At 41.0% G+C, this 15,069-nt stretch overlaps 3 protein-coding genes across 15 annotated transcripts in view; 1 reads left to right on the forward strand and 2 right to left on the reverse strand.

Moving 5' to 3' along the window:
* DPY19L3 (dpy-19 like C-mannosyltransferase 3) overlaps positions 1 to 1,230 on the reverse strand; it is a 74,059-nt gene extending 72,829 nt beyond the window's left edge. For both annotated transcript variants that reach the window (XR_002646310.2, XM_022585864.3), the window contains exon 1: positions 1,028 to 1,230. The gene's annotated coding sequence lies outside the window, so the exon portion shown is untranslated. The remainder of the gene's footprint in view (positions 1 to 1,027) is intronic.
* The window catches only part of LOC149744622 (uncharacterized), a 45,274-nt gene continuing 30,205 nt past the window's right edge, over positions 1 to 15,069 (forward strand). For 4 of the 5 annotated variants that reach the window (XR_016390951.1, XM_089902966.1, XM_089902967.1 and 1 more), the window contains exon 1: positions 1 to 1,560. Coding sequence is in view for 3 of the 5 variants with exons in the window: in XM_089902966.1 (XP_089759092.1) it covers positions 1,295 to 1,560 (266 nt within the window). In the remaining 2 variants the exon portion in view is untranslated. The other variant, XR_016390952.1, reaches the window with a different exon arrangement.
* ZNF507 (zinc finger protein 507) overlaps positions 12,539 to 15,069 on the reverse strand; it is a 47,138-nt gene continuing 44,607 nt past the window's right edge. For all 8 annotated transcript variants that reach the window (XM_089902960.1, XM_022585868.2, XM_022585873.2 and 5 more), the window contains one exon: positions 12,539 to 15,069. This exon is cut by the window's right edge and continues 1,321 nt beyond it. The gene's annotated coding sequence lies outside the window, so the exon portion shown is untranslated.

Here is a 15,069-nt window from a genome sequence, read left to right on the forward strand (position 1 = left end):
GAACAGCGTTTAACCATTTATTAACTATGACCGGTTGCCGGACACGACTGTCGGGGCAGTTTATTAATTCCTAAAGGTAAACAAGTTGCTCTACTGAAAAGAACACACCAATCAACGTTATACCATTCATTCATTCATACAAAAAAAAAAAATCTGAGAGGAAAAAGGTGCAAGCACCGAAAATGGAGACTCTGGAGCAACGAGGGAGAAAAGGAGTGTGGGCAAAGTCGTACCTCTAGAGATGAGCTTACCCCCAAATTACCTCATCCTAGAATCATGACCTTTCTAAGGGCCCCAAGCGGAGTTGTAAAAATCCCACAACTGATACAACGTAACACATTAGGACAGAAGGGCAACAAATGTTTAAGTGCCAACTACGTGTGATAACTGCATGAACCCAAGAAACAAAAGTTTCCCCATCAAATTACAAGGAATGCCATCTTAAATGTTTGAAAAGGTAAATGAGAGCGGGTGGTTTTTTTCTCCATTGCTTAGAAGAACCAGCACGTACTGGGCATCCCGGGGCGCTGCAGGGCACATTATTCAGCTCACCTCCGCACCCCAATCTACACCACCGGAGTCCCCGCCAGACGCTGAGGGGCCGGATAAGTTCAGTAACTCGCTCCGGCTCACCTTGGAAGTGGCGTGGCCGCCGAGGCCGGAGACCACCCAGCCCCTCCCTCCGCCCGCGTGGCCAAAGCAAGAAGTTGCCCGAGAAGGCGCCCCGCCCTCGGCAAACTTGCTCACTCCCAAGCTGCCGCCCCCAGCCCCGCACGTCGGGAGGACAAGGGGGCGCCCAGTCCCACACCGGGTCTCCGAAGACGCCGCGAGGGCCGGATTCGCGCCCCCACCCTGAGCGACGCAGCGGGGCGGCCCGCGGGCTTTCGGTCTTCGCGGCAGATTCAGTCGAACGCCGCCACGCAAGGGCGGAGCGCCACCCGCCCGCCGGACAGTCCGGGGCCGCCGACGGAGCCTCGCGCCCGTGCGTCCCCTCGCGCTGCCCGCGGCCCGACACGCAGCCACAGACCTGCGGCCTCAGCCGTCCTCGCGCGCGGCTCCGGACCGGGAACGGGGGCAGCCGGCCGGCCGGCCGGGGGCGCAGAGGGCCGCGGGGGCGGGGCCGCACTACGGCCAGCAACGCACCGCGGGGAAAGCTAAAACCCAGCAGCCGCGGAGCTTTGTGCTGCACCTTGGAAATGGGGGGCTGGGGGAGTCACCGCCCCGGGGAGGGGGCGCGCCGGGGAGGCTGGGCCACTGAGGCCGCGCCTATAGGTCCCGGGAGCCGTCCGTCAGCATGGGCCACCTCCCCCTCTCGGGGCGCCCCGCCCCGTCTCGTGCGGCGCCGCCCGGAAGGAAGCGGCGCACTTCCGGCCGCCGGGCTGTAGTGTCGGTTGAGTTCTGCTCCGTTCCGGTGTGTCCCGCGGCTCCTGGCACCCCTCGAAGAGCACTGGACCCCCGTCACCGACCGAGGAGCCCGAGGCCATCTTCGCCTACGCAGACTCCTGCCACCCCCAGGCCAGAGCGAGCGGCGCTGCTCGGGGGAAGAGGGCCGGGATGCGAGTAAGGGTAGCCTCAAGTCGAACCGCGTGGTGGTGGCACCACTTCGGACCCCGGGTGGGGAGGGTGAGACGGGCCGGGGGCCGCGAAAAACTCTTTCTTGCGCCGGTGCCCTCCTGTCTCCTGTGCTGGTGGATGTGGAGGGGTCAGTAAGGGCCCGGTGGACGGAAGCAGTCCGACCACTCGGACATCTCCTAGCTAACCGCGTTGCCAAGGCCTGGCGCGCCCCCTTCTCGGGTCTTGGCAACACCCCCAGGCCCCAACTGCCGGTGATCTGTGTTTGGAAGTCTTTTACCGACTGCCAGTGAGGTACTTTCGCATCTCCAAAGACGCGCCTCTTTTTGGCGAGGGGGGGCAGGGCGCGCTGTCTTCTTCCAAATTTTGTGTAGAATACGTTCCTCTGTCTTCTTAGGCTCCTGCGTTACTCCGTCTCCAAACTAGAGTGTAAGCCTTTTCGGAGGGCAGTTGCTGTGTTGTATACGTGCATATCTTTCTTAATCACACTTTGATGAACAGTAGGTAAAGCCTTTTGTTAGCAGATTCTCAGAGCACATGTTAATTGATTTTTATTAAGGAATGGTCCTCTGGGTCTTCCACCTGTGAAGAGGACTGCTCATCTGTCTAATTTCAGGAATTACTTCAGCCAGGTGCCTTTCCTTGTTTCGCCTGTTTGATATTTTCCTCCTCCTTTGTGTGTCTGTTGCTGTTAATAACAGACACACATTCTGTGCCAATGGGTTGAGGTATTTGCTGGTGGTTTTAATAAAAATAAATGTCAGCTGTTTTTTCAGGTGGCATTTGTCATGTTTAACATGATTGTTGGTGTCTTTTTTTCATGTTATGGACTTGAGAACAGGGACTGTATATTTATAATCTTTCTCTTTCACCTTAAGATGCCTTACATAAAATACATTTGTGTGTTTAATAAATACATATGTGAATTGATTCCTCCTTAAGTAGAATTCCCCCTCTCCTCCCCACCTTATTATGTAGGGTTTTTTCTTAAACTGTCTTGTGCACTGGGGAAAAAAATGTCTGTTGTGAAACATGCGTCCCTTGAGTAAAGGAAATAGTACTTGTTAGAAGCTGCTTGTTTTCATATGAAATGGCTTTACTAAGCAAAATAACGCTTTGAGAGAAATAGACATCCACTGCTGAGGGTAAGTCTTGGTAATAAATAAGTTAATTAAGAATGAATTCATTCTGATACAGCAACCATGGGGGTGATGGGTAATGAGCGGTAGACCTTTGCCCCTATTGACCTCTGGTCATGGGCTGTGACTGCAGAGGTCTACAGGAATACTTGTTTGCATTGTGTTTTGAAACCCAGTGGGATCTGGCTTTTCCTCTGTTGGGGCCAGCAATAGTTAAGTTGTGCTGGAACAGTTCAGCTCAAAAGTATGGCCTGGAAACCTGTGGCATCACTATCAACATCATAAGGGAGCTTGTTGGAAATTACCAGGTTCTAGTCATACCTACCGAATCATAATCTGTAGGGGTCAGGGACAAATAATTGGTTTTAAGACGTTCTCCATGTGGGTCTGTGTTCAGCAAAGTTTGAGAGCCATAGCAGGACCTTGCTACTCAAAATATTGTCTGTGGACCAGCTGTGTTGGCATCACCTAGGACCTTAGAAATGTCGGCTCTCCGGCTCTCCCCAAGGCCTGCTGAATCAGAATCTGCATTTTAATATAATCTCCAGGTTATTTGTATGTACGTCACACTTTGAGAAGCACTGCACTAGAAGTCATATCCTTCCCATAAAAGCATCTTGCGTTGGACAAAGGGAGAGAGCTCTCCTTCTCCATTGGCTTTTTCCTGTCTGATGTATGATGTTTGTTCAGTTTTCAATAGCTTGGCTTAGTAGTATGAACACTCTGGATCACTCCTCCCTTCTGTGGCAATAGACTCTCCCAGTATTCCTCCTCTCTACCTTTCTGGCATTCCTTTTCAGTCTCATGTAAACTCTTCCTCTCTGGCTCATGGCTCCAATTTCCAGTGATATTCTGATCACTCATAAGTGTTTATGTCCAGGCATAGCTCCTGACAGCCAGGTCCCATACATGTAGTGCCTATTGGAAATTTCCATGTGTGCAGAGCACTCAACTCGTTAAAAATTAAACTTTTTCTAATCCCCAAACCTACTTTTCATCCCATGTGCCCCCTTTTCCTAATTGCTGTCAATAACTTAGGAGCCAAACTTGATTCCTCCCTATTGTGTAGCCCATATATCCAGTCAAACACTGAGTCCCATTGGGTTTATTCCTAAATATCTCAGAACTTGCCCAACTTTTCCCCATCTCCATTGCCACTACTGTAATCCAAGGCACAATTTTTTGTCTGGATCATTTCAATAGTCTGCTAACCGATTGCCTTACCTCCATTCCTGCCCTTTGGCCTTGTCCACTCAGTCCACCCTCCTTATAAAAAACATACTGATCTTACTAAGATATAAGTCTTTCGGTGGCTTACTGGCTTTATATAAAAAGCTCCTTAACAAGCTTGAAAGTACTGCTGTGAGTCAGGCTCCATTTACCTCTCCAGCCTCATCCCTACTTCCTATTCATAAATTTCCAAGTTTTTATTGGAATTTTTTTTTACTGCTATTCAGCCTTTAAATTTCAGCTTAAATGATCCTTGCTGCTTGATATTTATATACTCCCCTCTCACTGAATCATAGCTTTTCTGTGTGATGCATAGAATACGGTGGAAGTGACAGTGTGGGACTTCTGAGGCCAGGTCATAAAGACATCCTAGTTTTAGCCTTATCCTCTCTTGGATTGCGCACTTATGGGGGATGCCAGCCACCATGTTGTGAGGACACTCAAACATCGTGTAGAGAAGGCCACATGGGCGGCACCTGGCCTCTGGCCAACAACCAGCCTGCCATGTGAGTGAGCCACCTAGGAGGAAGATCTGCCAGCTCCATGTCATCCATGCCACTCCCAAATATCTCATGCACAGATACGGTAAGAATAATAAATGTTTATGTTTGTTTTAAAGCCACTAAGTTTAGGGGTAATTTTGTTATACAATGATGGGTATTCAATATAGTAGTCATCCTCTGTATGGATGTATCATCATTTATTTAATATTCCCCTCTAATTGGACATTTAGATTGTTTCCAGCTTTACCCTGTTACATGCAGTGCATAGAGAATATCCTTATATTTATGTAATTCTTTAGGATATATTTCTGGAAATAGAATTGCTAGAATTTAAATTAGGATAAACATTGGCAAACTACATTACAAAAGGTTAAAAATTGTATTACTTTACACCTCCACCAATGTGCATTACGGGGCTTATTTCAGTGTCCTTGTCAACAATGGATATTTTTAATCTTTGCCAATCTTAGGCGACAAATGATATATCATTTTAAATGTATTAGTGAGGTGGAGATAATATCAGGACATTATTGGCTGTTTGTATTTCTTTTTCTGTGATTTATGTTTTCATGTTCTTTGGCCAATTGTCGATTTAATCTTTATATAAAGGGATTAGTTATAAATTATGGATTTTAACATTTTTTTTTGGCCGCACTGCGTGGCATGTGGGATCTTAGTTCCCTGACCAGTGATCGAACCCGCGCTCCTTGCAATGGAAATGCGGAGTCTTAACCATTGGACCACCAGGGAAGTCCCTGGATATTAACTTTCTGTTGTATACCTTGCAGGTATTTTCTCAGTGTTGTGTACTTCATATAGTGTGTTTCGCTTTGCATTGGTTTTCCATTTTATGTTATCAAATCTATCATCTTCCCTTTATAAAAGCTTCTGGGTTTTTCCAACATACTTAGGAAAACCTTTACCATCCCAAGATTGTAAAATTTTAAAAATACTTTTTCCTAGTTTTAAAAAATATTGCACCTTTTTAATATGAAGAGAGAGATCTGACAATTTTTTTTCTAATTGGAGAATCAGTTGTTTCACCATCATTCTTACCTTACTGATTTGAATTATCTGTATCACATACTAATTCCAGTACGTATATGGCATATTTGTAAACTCATTTATTGTGTTTAAATGATTTTTAAAAAGAACTAGTTTGCAACAGTTCTACATACTGTATTTCTTTTAAACACGTGTTCTGGCAAGTTTTGCATATTTTCTTGCTCATATAAACTTTATAATCTTTTACCAGTTTCCAAAAAAGAATCCATGGAGATTGTTTTACTGGAATTGTATAAAAGGTAAAGAAGTCTTTGAGAGAAATGAGATCTTTACAATACTGAGTATTCTTTTACAGAAACACATATTCAGTTGAAGACAGTTTGGCCCACTTACACATATTTTTGCAACAGTAGTTTCATGCAATCTTATTTTGCCACCTCGTCCACAGGGTTGGTTTTTCAAGTGTCTTAATAAAAGTCAGAGCAGTGGTCTCCAAACTTTTTGATCTCACAACTTCATCAATCAAAAATGTTTGTCCTCTCTGTGTGTGAACGTGTGCACGTATATGTGTGTGTATACATATATATACACATTATGTATTGCAATATATGGAAATCCTAATATGCTCTTCCTACATCCCATGGGTTGTTTTATACACTCCTTGCGTATGACCCATGTCAGAGACCTCAGAGATCAGCCGTGTCTACGGCATTCTTCCGAGCCTAGTTTGGCACTCTGGGTCTTAGGCAACCCATGCTGAGTCCTGGAGATCACCTTTCTCAGTGCTCACAGATCATTCCAGAGTTGCACAGAAATCAACATTACACCTCAGTCCTTCCCCATACCCCCCCCCACCCCGCCTTTAAAATACTTGCCTGCTTCCCTGGGAGATTCTTAAGAAAAGGTATTATGTAATATTGTTAGCTCCTTTTTCTCTCTGTGTAATATTGTTAGTTACTTTTTCTCTCTTCCTTTGATCAACTTCGTATTAACTAGATTTGTAATGGTTTAGAAGAATGAAATTTATAGGCAGATTAGCATAGGTGTATAATTATCCAAGGACTCTTTAATAAAGTTAACAAAATATTTAAACATTGTCAAGGTTGGTTCATTTTCTTCAACACCTGGTACCCTTCTTCCCTCTACTTGTCCGCTGTTTCCACCTACGCCTTCCTTTTCCATTTCCATGGTTAGAATAACTATTGCATGTTTTTGAATAAGGACACGAATAGTCAGGTTATGCAATTAAAGCAGACGAGGGTGCTTTATCACATAATAAGCTTTTGGCGAAGTGTGATGATTCCCAGATGTTGGCTCTTCTAGTCCACAAACCAGCCTTGGCTGGTCTTTCCAGTTTGTTCCCTTGGACGGCTCTAATGTCATTCCCTGCAAAACAGGTATATACAACACAGGTATATACAACAGGTGTCTAAAAACCCTAGAAATAGACATTTCCTACTAACAGATGCCAAGGTGTACAGTCTGGCTTGGGATTTTTTTTTTTTTTTTGGTAGGACGAAATAGGACTTTCAGCCAGAAATGTATGTGTTTCTAATACCCTCAAATTCAGATATTTTATCATGCCTTAAATTATGGCTAATCTAGCACTGGGTTGGATTTTCACTAACACTTAACCACGTGCTGTCCCCAGATCTTCCTGAGTCCACCCATGGATGTCGATAAACTAGCCTGAAGGACTTATGCTTAGGAATTCACAGGCTTGATTGCATCTCACCAGGCCTGAAAGCTGCTAGGACTCAAACGACCCCAAGAGTTGTGTGGAGATTGGAGTAGGTAGGCTCTGTCCTTTTGTGCTCCCCACATGATGGAGGAACGAATACAGCTACCTCTGAGAGGTTTTTAATCACAGTCTCTTGATGGCTTTAAATTTTTTTCAGTCAAGGTACCAGGAAACAAAGTTTGTTTCCTCTCACAACTGTCACCAACCAGTTCATTTATATGAGCATACGTTCTCCGTGGTGATATTACATTACCCCCTCCGCCCCCAACAGGGAGAAAATTGGCTCTTGGGGGTTGAAAAAAACCTTATTCTTTTAATGTATAAAGTGCAGATATACAGTATATCTTAGGTATTCAAATTTCATGGAGGGGGGTGGTCAGGAAAAGTCTAAAAAAAAGTTCCTTAGGGACGTGGTAATGAAAAAAAGGTTGAAACGCTGATACAGGTTAAGTTTTGGTGGTTGGAACACCGGCAAAATTCTAGAGTTCAACTTTTCTCTTGTATTTTCACTATGCATAAGTGTATGTGTGTGTGTGTTGGGGGCGTGGGGGGAGACTGGAAATAATGTTAAGTTACATCAGTGGATAGTGGTTAAACGCAAATGCTGGTTTGGATTTTATCTTTGCCCGTTCTGCCGTTTTCCTACCTGGTCATAAGTCTCCTCGGTGAAACTAGGAGAGCTACATCCCAGGCCCACAGGACAGCACCCCATATGAAGAGGCTGGCTTTAGGGCTGGACTGCAGGTATGCTTCAGAATTAGGATTGCTCTGCACCCGAGTCCTGCAGGTGAAACAGTCCTTGTGCGATGGTTAGAAGACTGAGTTCCGTGTGAGAGCTTTGCATGGTCTGAGCCGGGCCATTTCTCACCGTTTCCAAGAACTGTTACCTTTCCCTAATGGTCCATTGCGTGGCTCTCAATCCTGTATAGTTACTGGCTGATTATACAGAGCGTATACAATTTGAAATACCATTCTCTCTCCTTGGGCCTAAGTTTTGCCAATGCTGCCCGCTCATCAGCTGATTTAGGGAAAGGGCCATTTTCACATAGTCCTTAATGGCGGTTTATAGGTGTGAGAGAATGATTGTATGAACTTAATGTGATGGTAACAGGGTAATGTGCTGACACTTTCTCCCAGGCTGTTGTCTTTTTAGATGTGACATTAATTGTATACAATATTCTAGGTACCAGGTTTGTCTTTTTTGGGTATATTTTAAGAGATACGATATTTTGTTGCGAGTATCCTTCCTCAAAACACAAAGCAGTATGGCTCTTAGAGTCCTTTCCAAGGCTGTAACAGGTAGCTTTGATACCATGATTTATAAGGGCGTTTAATGCGTCCCTGCCCCCAGCACACACAGTGAGTGCTCAAACCATGACAGGAACCACTGTTTGAGCTCACAGATGGCCAGGCCTTTTATACACATGGTTGCTGATCTTCACAACAACCCTACAAGGTTTAAGTATTACCATCTGTTTTACTGATGAAGAAACTGAGGCTCAAAAAAAGGTTGAATGCCTTACTCAAGGTCACATGGCTTCGAACCAACACCATCCAGAACTGTCAGAACTCAACTAGGTATCTTATAGACGATCTTCTCATTTAGTCCACATAACTCTCTGAGGTTGGTATTATAAAATCAATTTCACATTTCAGAAAATAGAAGACATAACTGAACTTACAAGAGGTTCAAAAAGGTAAAGCCAAACTATATTTCAAACCAGCTGAGGTAGCAAAATACCCACTCAGTGTGCAGCTGGCAGGCCATCCACCACCCATGTCCTCCCCTTGCTTCAGATGGGACACAGTGACCGCTTTCCCGTTAGGAAGATCCACACTTTTTTCCTGTGATTACAAAGTGAGTTTTAAAAAGTGTCACTGGAGCCTCTTTATCAGCATTTGCACACGGAGCACAGGGGTGGGCACAGATTCTGAAGAGCCTCATTTTAGAGTTTTTTAACCTACAGGGTGATACCCTGCATGGATTCCAATCTTAGCATTATGGAAAGGCACGACCTCACCAGCTGTATTCTCATGCTTCATATGGAGAAGGGCTTGGAAAATGAAGATAACTTGGAAACCGCTGGTTTCCTGCAATTATTTAATTATTTCAGCATGACTATTTTTTGTAGAATGTGAGCTGTAGAGGATCAGAAATAAATACAGCTTATGATCTGAACTGTATCCTGCTGTACTTTTTCTCACTAGCCTGAAATAGAATTTTCTAACACCTTTTGTGGTTGGAAATACTAAGTTTAAATGGGATTGCAGATGTAAACAAAAAAGAGCAAGATGTAGATTGATGTGTCTATTTCAGTAAAATGCAGCCACATTATTGCTGAAGTATGGATACTAAAATTAATAAAATGACAAGTAGAAAAAAACCAGAAATCTGGAGATGTGCACTAAGCCTTTAAATAACATTAGGTACTAATAAAAGACCTGAAAAATGAATAACTTGTTTTATTTTGTTGAGGGTCTCTTCAGGTCATAATTTTCTATTGTGTACATATTTAAGATGACATACTTTATTAATAACTCAACATTTTACAATTACTGATACCAGTGGCAATGACATGGACAATTATTCTTAATTTTTCCTTTTAACAGAGGATAAAGCTGAGAAATCAGAAAGATAAAATAGTTGGGTCTATTTTATCAGCTCATGGTCAGGGATTCATTATTTTCTGATTTGTGTAAATATAACTCCGTCCACCTAACACATCATGTCCTTTTCAAACCAAGGCCCCATCTACGTCAGCATTATCATGGAAGTATCTGTCTTACATTCAGTTTTGCAAACTGTTCCTGAATGGTGCCTTTACTCTCTGGATTAAGTGACACAACTGGTGTAAACGTGGTTGAGTTAGGAAACAAAACACCACCAACATCTTATGATTTTGTTCTATAATGGTAAGAATTTATATTAGATGCCTGAAATTAAACTTTTAATTCAAAGGAAGATCTACTAGAATCAACTTTCGTAAGGCAAACAATTTAAACAGGAATTACTCATACTGGGGAAAAAAATCGATAAAAACCAAGTATGTCATAATCTTACACTTTATGGTCTAAATGAGAAAATTGGATGCAGTATATTAATGTACCACCAGAAAAATGAGGTCTACAGTCCCCCAACACAACACACAAACCAGATTTTGCTGCACATCTAGGACTCTGTTAATGGTTTAAGCATCTTACAGTCATTTGAATTCTAAGATATAAACCAAAACATACTATCTATTGTGTGGCACCAATTAAAAACAGAAACTCCTCTGAGAATTCATAGGGCCAAAAATGTTCATTTTACATCTTTGCTGCTTGATTCAGAAGAATCTATGTAGGCGAATACTCTGACTTTTTCTTAATCTGCCAATTTAGTCAACAGTTCTACATCAAAGCCAACTACAACCGCCACCCAACCCCAGAATCTGATTTTAGACTCAGACAAGTTATTCATTATAAAGAGGTGTGTCTAAGACTTTCCTTTATATCCTGGTTTATGCAAGTCAATGGTCACCACAGTTGAGTGGATTAGCTGCCACGGTTACCTCCCAACCGCAGTTAGATATGCCGGTGGCATGACCACATCACAGAAAGGGTGAAGCAGAGAGGGTACCATCAGCACCATAAGGTTGTCAGGAGGAAAACAATACTTTTTAAAAGCGGCATTATTTATTATGTTGTTATTTTAAACAAATTGTGTTTGGCTTTAGTGGAGATGATGAAATAGGTTAAATCATAAATTATGGGTAGGGCTGTAGAAGAACAGGAGACGAAATAATATATTTATAAAATAATGCCATATAAGGCTTTCTTTATAAGAAGCTTTTTTTTCCTGGGAGCTTTAAAGCGCAGATCATACCATTGTTCTAGGTCACAGGTCAGCAAACTCTATCAAACGATTTACTATTAAACAGATAGTAAATAATTTGGGCTTTGTGGTGCGTACAGTCTTTGTAACAACTTCTCAGTGCTGCTGTCGTACCTCAAAAATAGCCATATACAGTATGTAAATGACTGGGTGTGGCTGTGTTCCAATAAAACTACAAAAATGGATGGCAGGCCAGATTTGAAACAAGGGCTGTCAGTTTACTAATCCTTCTTCTATACCACCACTGTCCAACAGAAATACGATGTGAGCCACATATGCAATTTAAAATTTTATAGTAGCTACATAGAAAAACAGGTGAAATTAATTTTAATATTATTTAACCCAAAATATCTCAAATATCATTTCAACAAGTAACCAATATAAAAAACATTAATGCGATACTTTTTAAAAAAAATGATGTCTTCAGAACTGTTGTATATTATACACTTAGCATCCTAGTCGTATTGCAAGTGCTAAACAGCCGCATGTGGCTGGTGGCTACCAAACTGCACATGTTCTGGATCTTTCATGCCGAGATTTCTACAACTGTCCAGAGGTTAGTGACGGTGTTGGGATTTGGCTCTTGAAAGATAGGACATAATTATGTTGCCCCTGGGGAGACAGGACAAGGGATTAAAGCTTTTGGGGAGAAATATTTGGCCTCAGACACTTGCAGCCAAGGTAGCCCAGGATTCTAGGGCACAGATGTGTAACTAGACCAATGATACAGTCAGATGATGTTAGCTTCACTTGCCAATGCAACGGATCAATGCAAGTGCAAAATGCTAACTGCCGTTAAGAGAGCTACTTTAGCAGTTTGAATACATCAGAATTTAAAGCGTATAAGGATGTGATTTGGAAGATAAAATGAAGAACTGTGTAGCAAGGAGAAAAACTACAAAATTAGATTGAATTTTTTAAAAAAAATTTTTATTTATTTTTGACTGCATTGGGTCTTCATTGCTGTGCGTGGGCTTTCTCCAGTTGCAGTGAGCGGGGGCTACTCTTCGTTGTGGTTTGTGGGCTTCTCATTGCAGTGGTTTCTCTTGCTGTGGAGCACAGGCTCTAGGCGCGGGCTCAGTAGTTGTGGCTCGTTGGCTCTAGAGTGCAGGTTCAGTAGTTGTGGCACGTGGGCTTAGTTGCTTTGAGGCACGTGGGATCTTCCCGGACCAGGGGTTGAACCCATGTCCCCTGCATTGGCAGGTGGATTCGTAACCACTGCGCCACCAGGAGAGTTCCTAGATTGAATTTTTTAAAAGATTAAAACGATCTAAATGCTTTTTCAATTACCTTTGTGTAACACAGTTTAATGCTAGTCATCAATAGTTTAACATGTTACCAAAGGGTAATCATAAGCCTTAGTTTAAGCCTGGGGAAGTTCTTCATTATTTAAATCCAAATTTCTAAGTGATTAAATCAACATTTCCAAAATAAGAATGGATATAACTTTTTGTTAATAAAACTTAGAGGCAAGTGTTTTTAACAAAAAATTTATTACCAAAATACAATATTAAAGTCAATACATGACAAACTTCTGTAAAGCAAAATAAATTATTCTAACATTGTACAGTATTTCCAAAGGTAGTTAAAGTAGCGCTAAGACCTTGCTTCACTGTTTGTTGAACAGATAAACTGTTCTACCATGAAAATAATCCTAGAGTTTTAGGCGTTAAGGCATGCAGCTTGATGTGCAGGATAATTTTACAAAATGCAAATCATCCTATTTTAATAAGATACAGTGTCAGAATTAACTGTAGTCTTTACATGTCAGTGTTCCAGAAATTTTTAGACTTTGGCTATAGAAGCAATGCCATAGTGTTACACAATACTTATTTCTTAAAAAAATACATGTATTCATGTCCATGAATATCAAACTCAAATCTCTATTAAATATATTTTATAGAATATTACTTAGAGCACCTTGCTGTACAATAAAAAAAGATTAAATAAGTGTCTATGAAAACTAAAAATATAATAAGTCTCAAAAGAGAAGCCTGCTTGTCTTTGTCAAGCCAAGTACACTGCAGGAAGATACAATGTAAACATAGGTGCCCACCATTTGCTTTGTGAGAAAAGACAAAGAAAATAATAACAAAGCCACTGATAGCTACCTCAAATAGATGAAAGATCTAGAATAAAGGCTTCAGTCAGTGTCACTACACTGCACTGGCTGGACACAGAACTTGAAGTCTACAGGTCAAGTGGAATATAGGCATGGTACTGTTAGAATACTGGGGATACCAACCATATTCTGGATTATTAGAGAAAGAGAGAAAATGATAGAGCCCTGAAAAAGTATTATTTATAATGATCAGAATGCATCATCTTCCCCCTCCCCACCTTTGCCTTATCCAGTAAGTGTTTTAAAAACTATTTTCACTGTCAAATCTTAGAATTGTAAGTGTTCAGAGGGGAAAACAAATACTGAGCTTTACATGGCAAAAGATCTAGTACCAGTAAATGTTATTCCTATAAAGGGAATTCCTGCTGATTATTTTAATATCTATTCTATAATTAAAATTGCATATTTAGTCTTCATCATATTCAATTGTTCTTAGTGGGGAGGGTTAACTTAAGGCTTGCCTCAAAACCATAACGGGAAGGTACACAACATCCTTGGTATATGGTTCCTCCTATAGGCCAAGAGAAAGCTTTTGAAGATATTTTAGGCTGGGAGCAGATGAATATTTAAAGACTTTTGAACTTCTGGGTTAATTTTTTCCCATGAGCTAGGGAAATTTTAAATTCATGATTCCAAATGGCAAATTTAACAATCAATGGAAGTAGTTTAAGGAAATGAAGAAAGTTAATTTAAAAATACACTGTTGAAATTTTGGGAATGTTTTTTGGTTATTAGTATTTTCCAAATGATTATATAAAATTAAAGCCAAGGAAAATTTATAAAACAAAAACTCTTCTAAGGTTGTTAATTTTCAGAATAATAGATTTTTATAAAGGAACACTGAGTCAGAGCTACCAGTAATGAAAAAACTAAGTGGGAACAATATAGTAATAATGGAACCATTTAAAATATTTTAGTTTATTTTTGAATTTGAAATGAAATATAACTGTTTTAATTCTGAAAACAGGAGAAAATGAGAAAACCCACTGCATGTGGATTTGCGGAATATAGTTTAGTATATATGAATTCATTTTCTCTTTTAAAAACCAGATATCAGAAATGGATTAACTTTCACAAATAAACTAAAGCTATGTAAATTAAAAGAGTTGCAAAGTTACAATCAACTGTTCAAATAACATCAGATTAGATTTTAAAAAGCAAATCAAAAAAACAAAACAAAACAAAAACACGCAAATCAGACAGTATTTCAGGTTACCTGGCCCCGCTTAAATAGTTCCTAATGCTATCTGAAAAATGTTAATTCATTCGATTCATACCTGGACTTTGGGAAGAGAATTCTTTTCCTAAAATGTGTCTACAGAATATCCTATTCAAGAAATTCTGTTTTCGATGTTTTCTAAGCTTTATGAGAGGCACAGCCTCAGCTCTAGAAGATGTTAGAGTCAAGTTCAGAAACAGCACCGTGAAGATGGTGCACCTCCTGGTGCACCGGCCGCCTTTTGACTTGTAGGCAGAACTGACATTAACAGAACAATGCATACGTAAATGATCAGAACTACAAAAGCAAACCCAAAAAACCCAGTTCTCTTCACTCTTTGAAATACACTGTAATACAAATGTGTAATTAATGATAAGATTACATCTATTTGATGGCAAGTTTTAGTTGGCTTCCCATGTGTCCTATTGCACACCAACAAAATACAATTTCCTGGATAGGAGAAACCCAAATAGTTTTTGTTTGTTTTTAAACGTTTTATAAACAACCTGAATTTTTACTACATTTTAGCCACATTTGGTTGTATCTCTTATGCTAAGTATAACTAAATAAAAAGCTCCAGGAAGTAAAATCTCAATAGTAGTTCTCCTTTTAAGGGGCTTTTGAATTTCATTCCTCTTCCCACAAATGATTTTTATTTAACAGT

The sequence above is a fragment of the Delphinapterus leucas genome, chromosome 20, assembly GCF_059928025.1.
Source record: "Delphinapterus leucas isolate spDelLeu-1000000601 "Yukka" chromosome 20, BTC_Dleu_Yukka2, whole genome shotgun sequence".
NCBI lineage: Eukaryota > Metazoa > Chordata > Mammalia > Artiodactyla > Monodontidae > Delphinapterus > Delphinapterus leucas.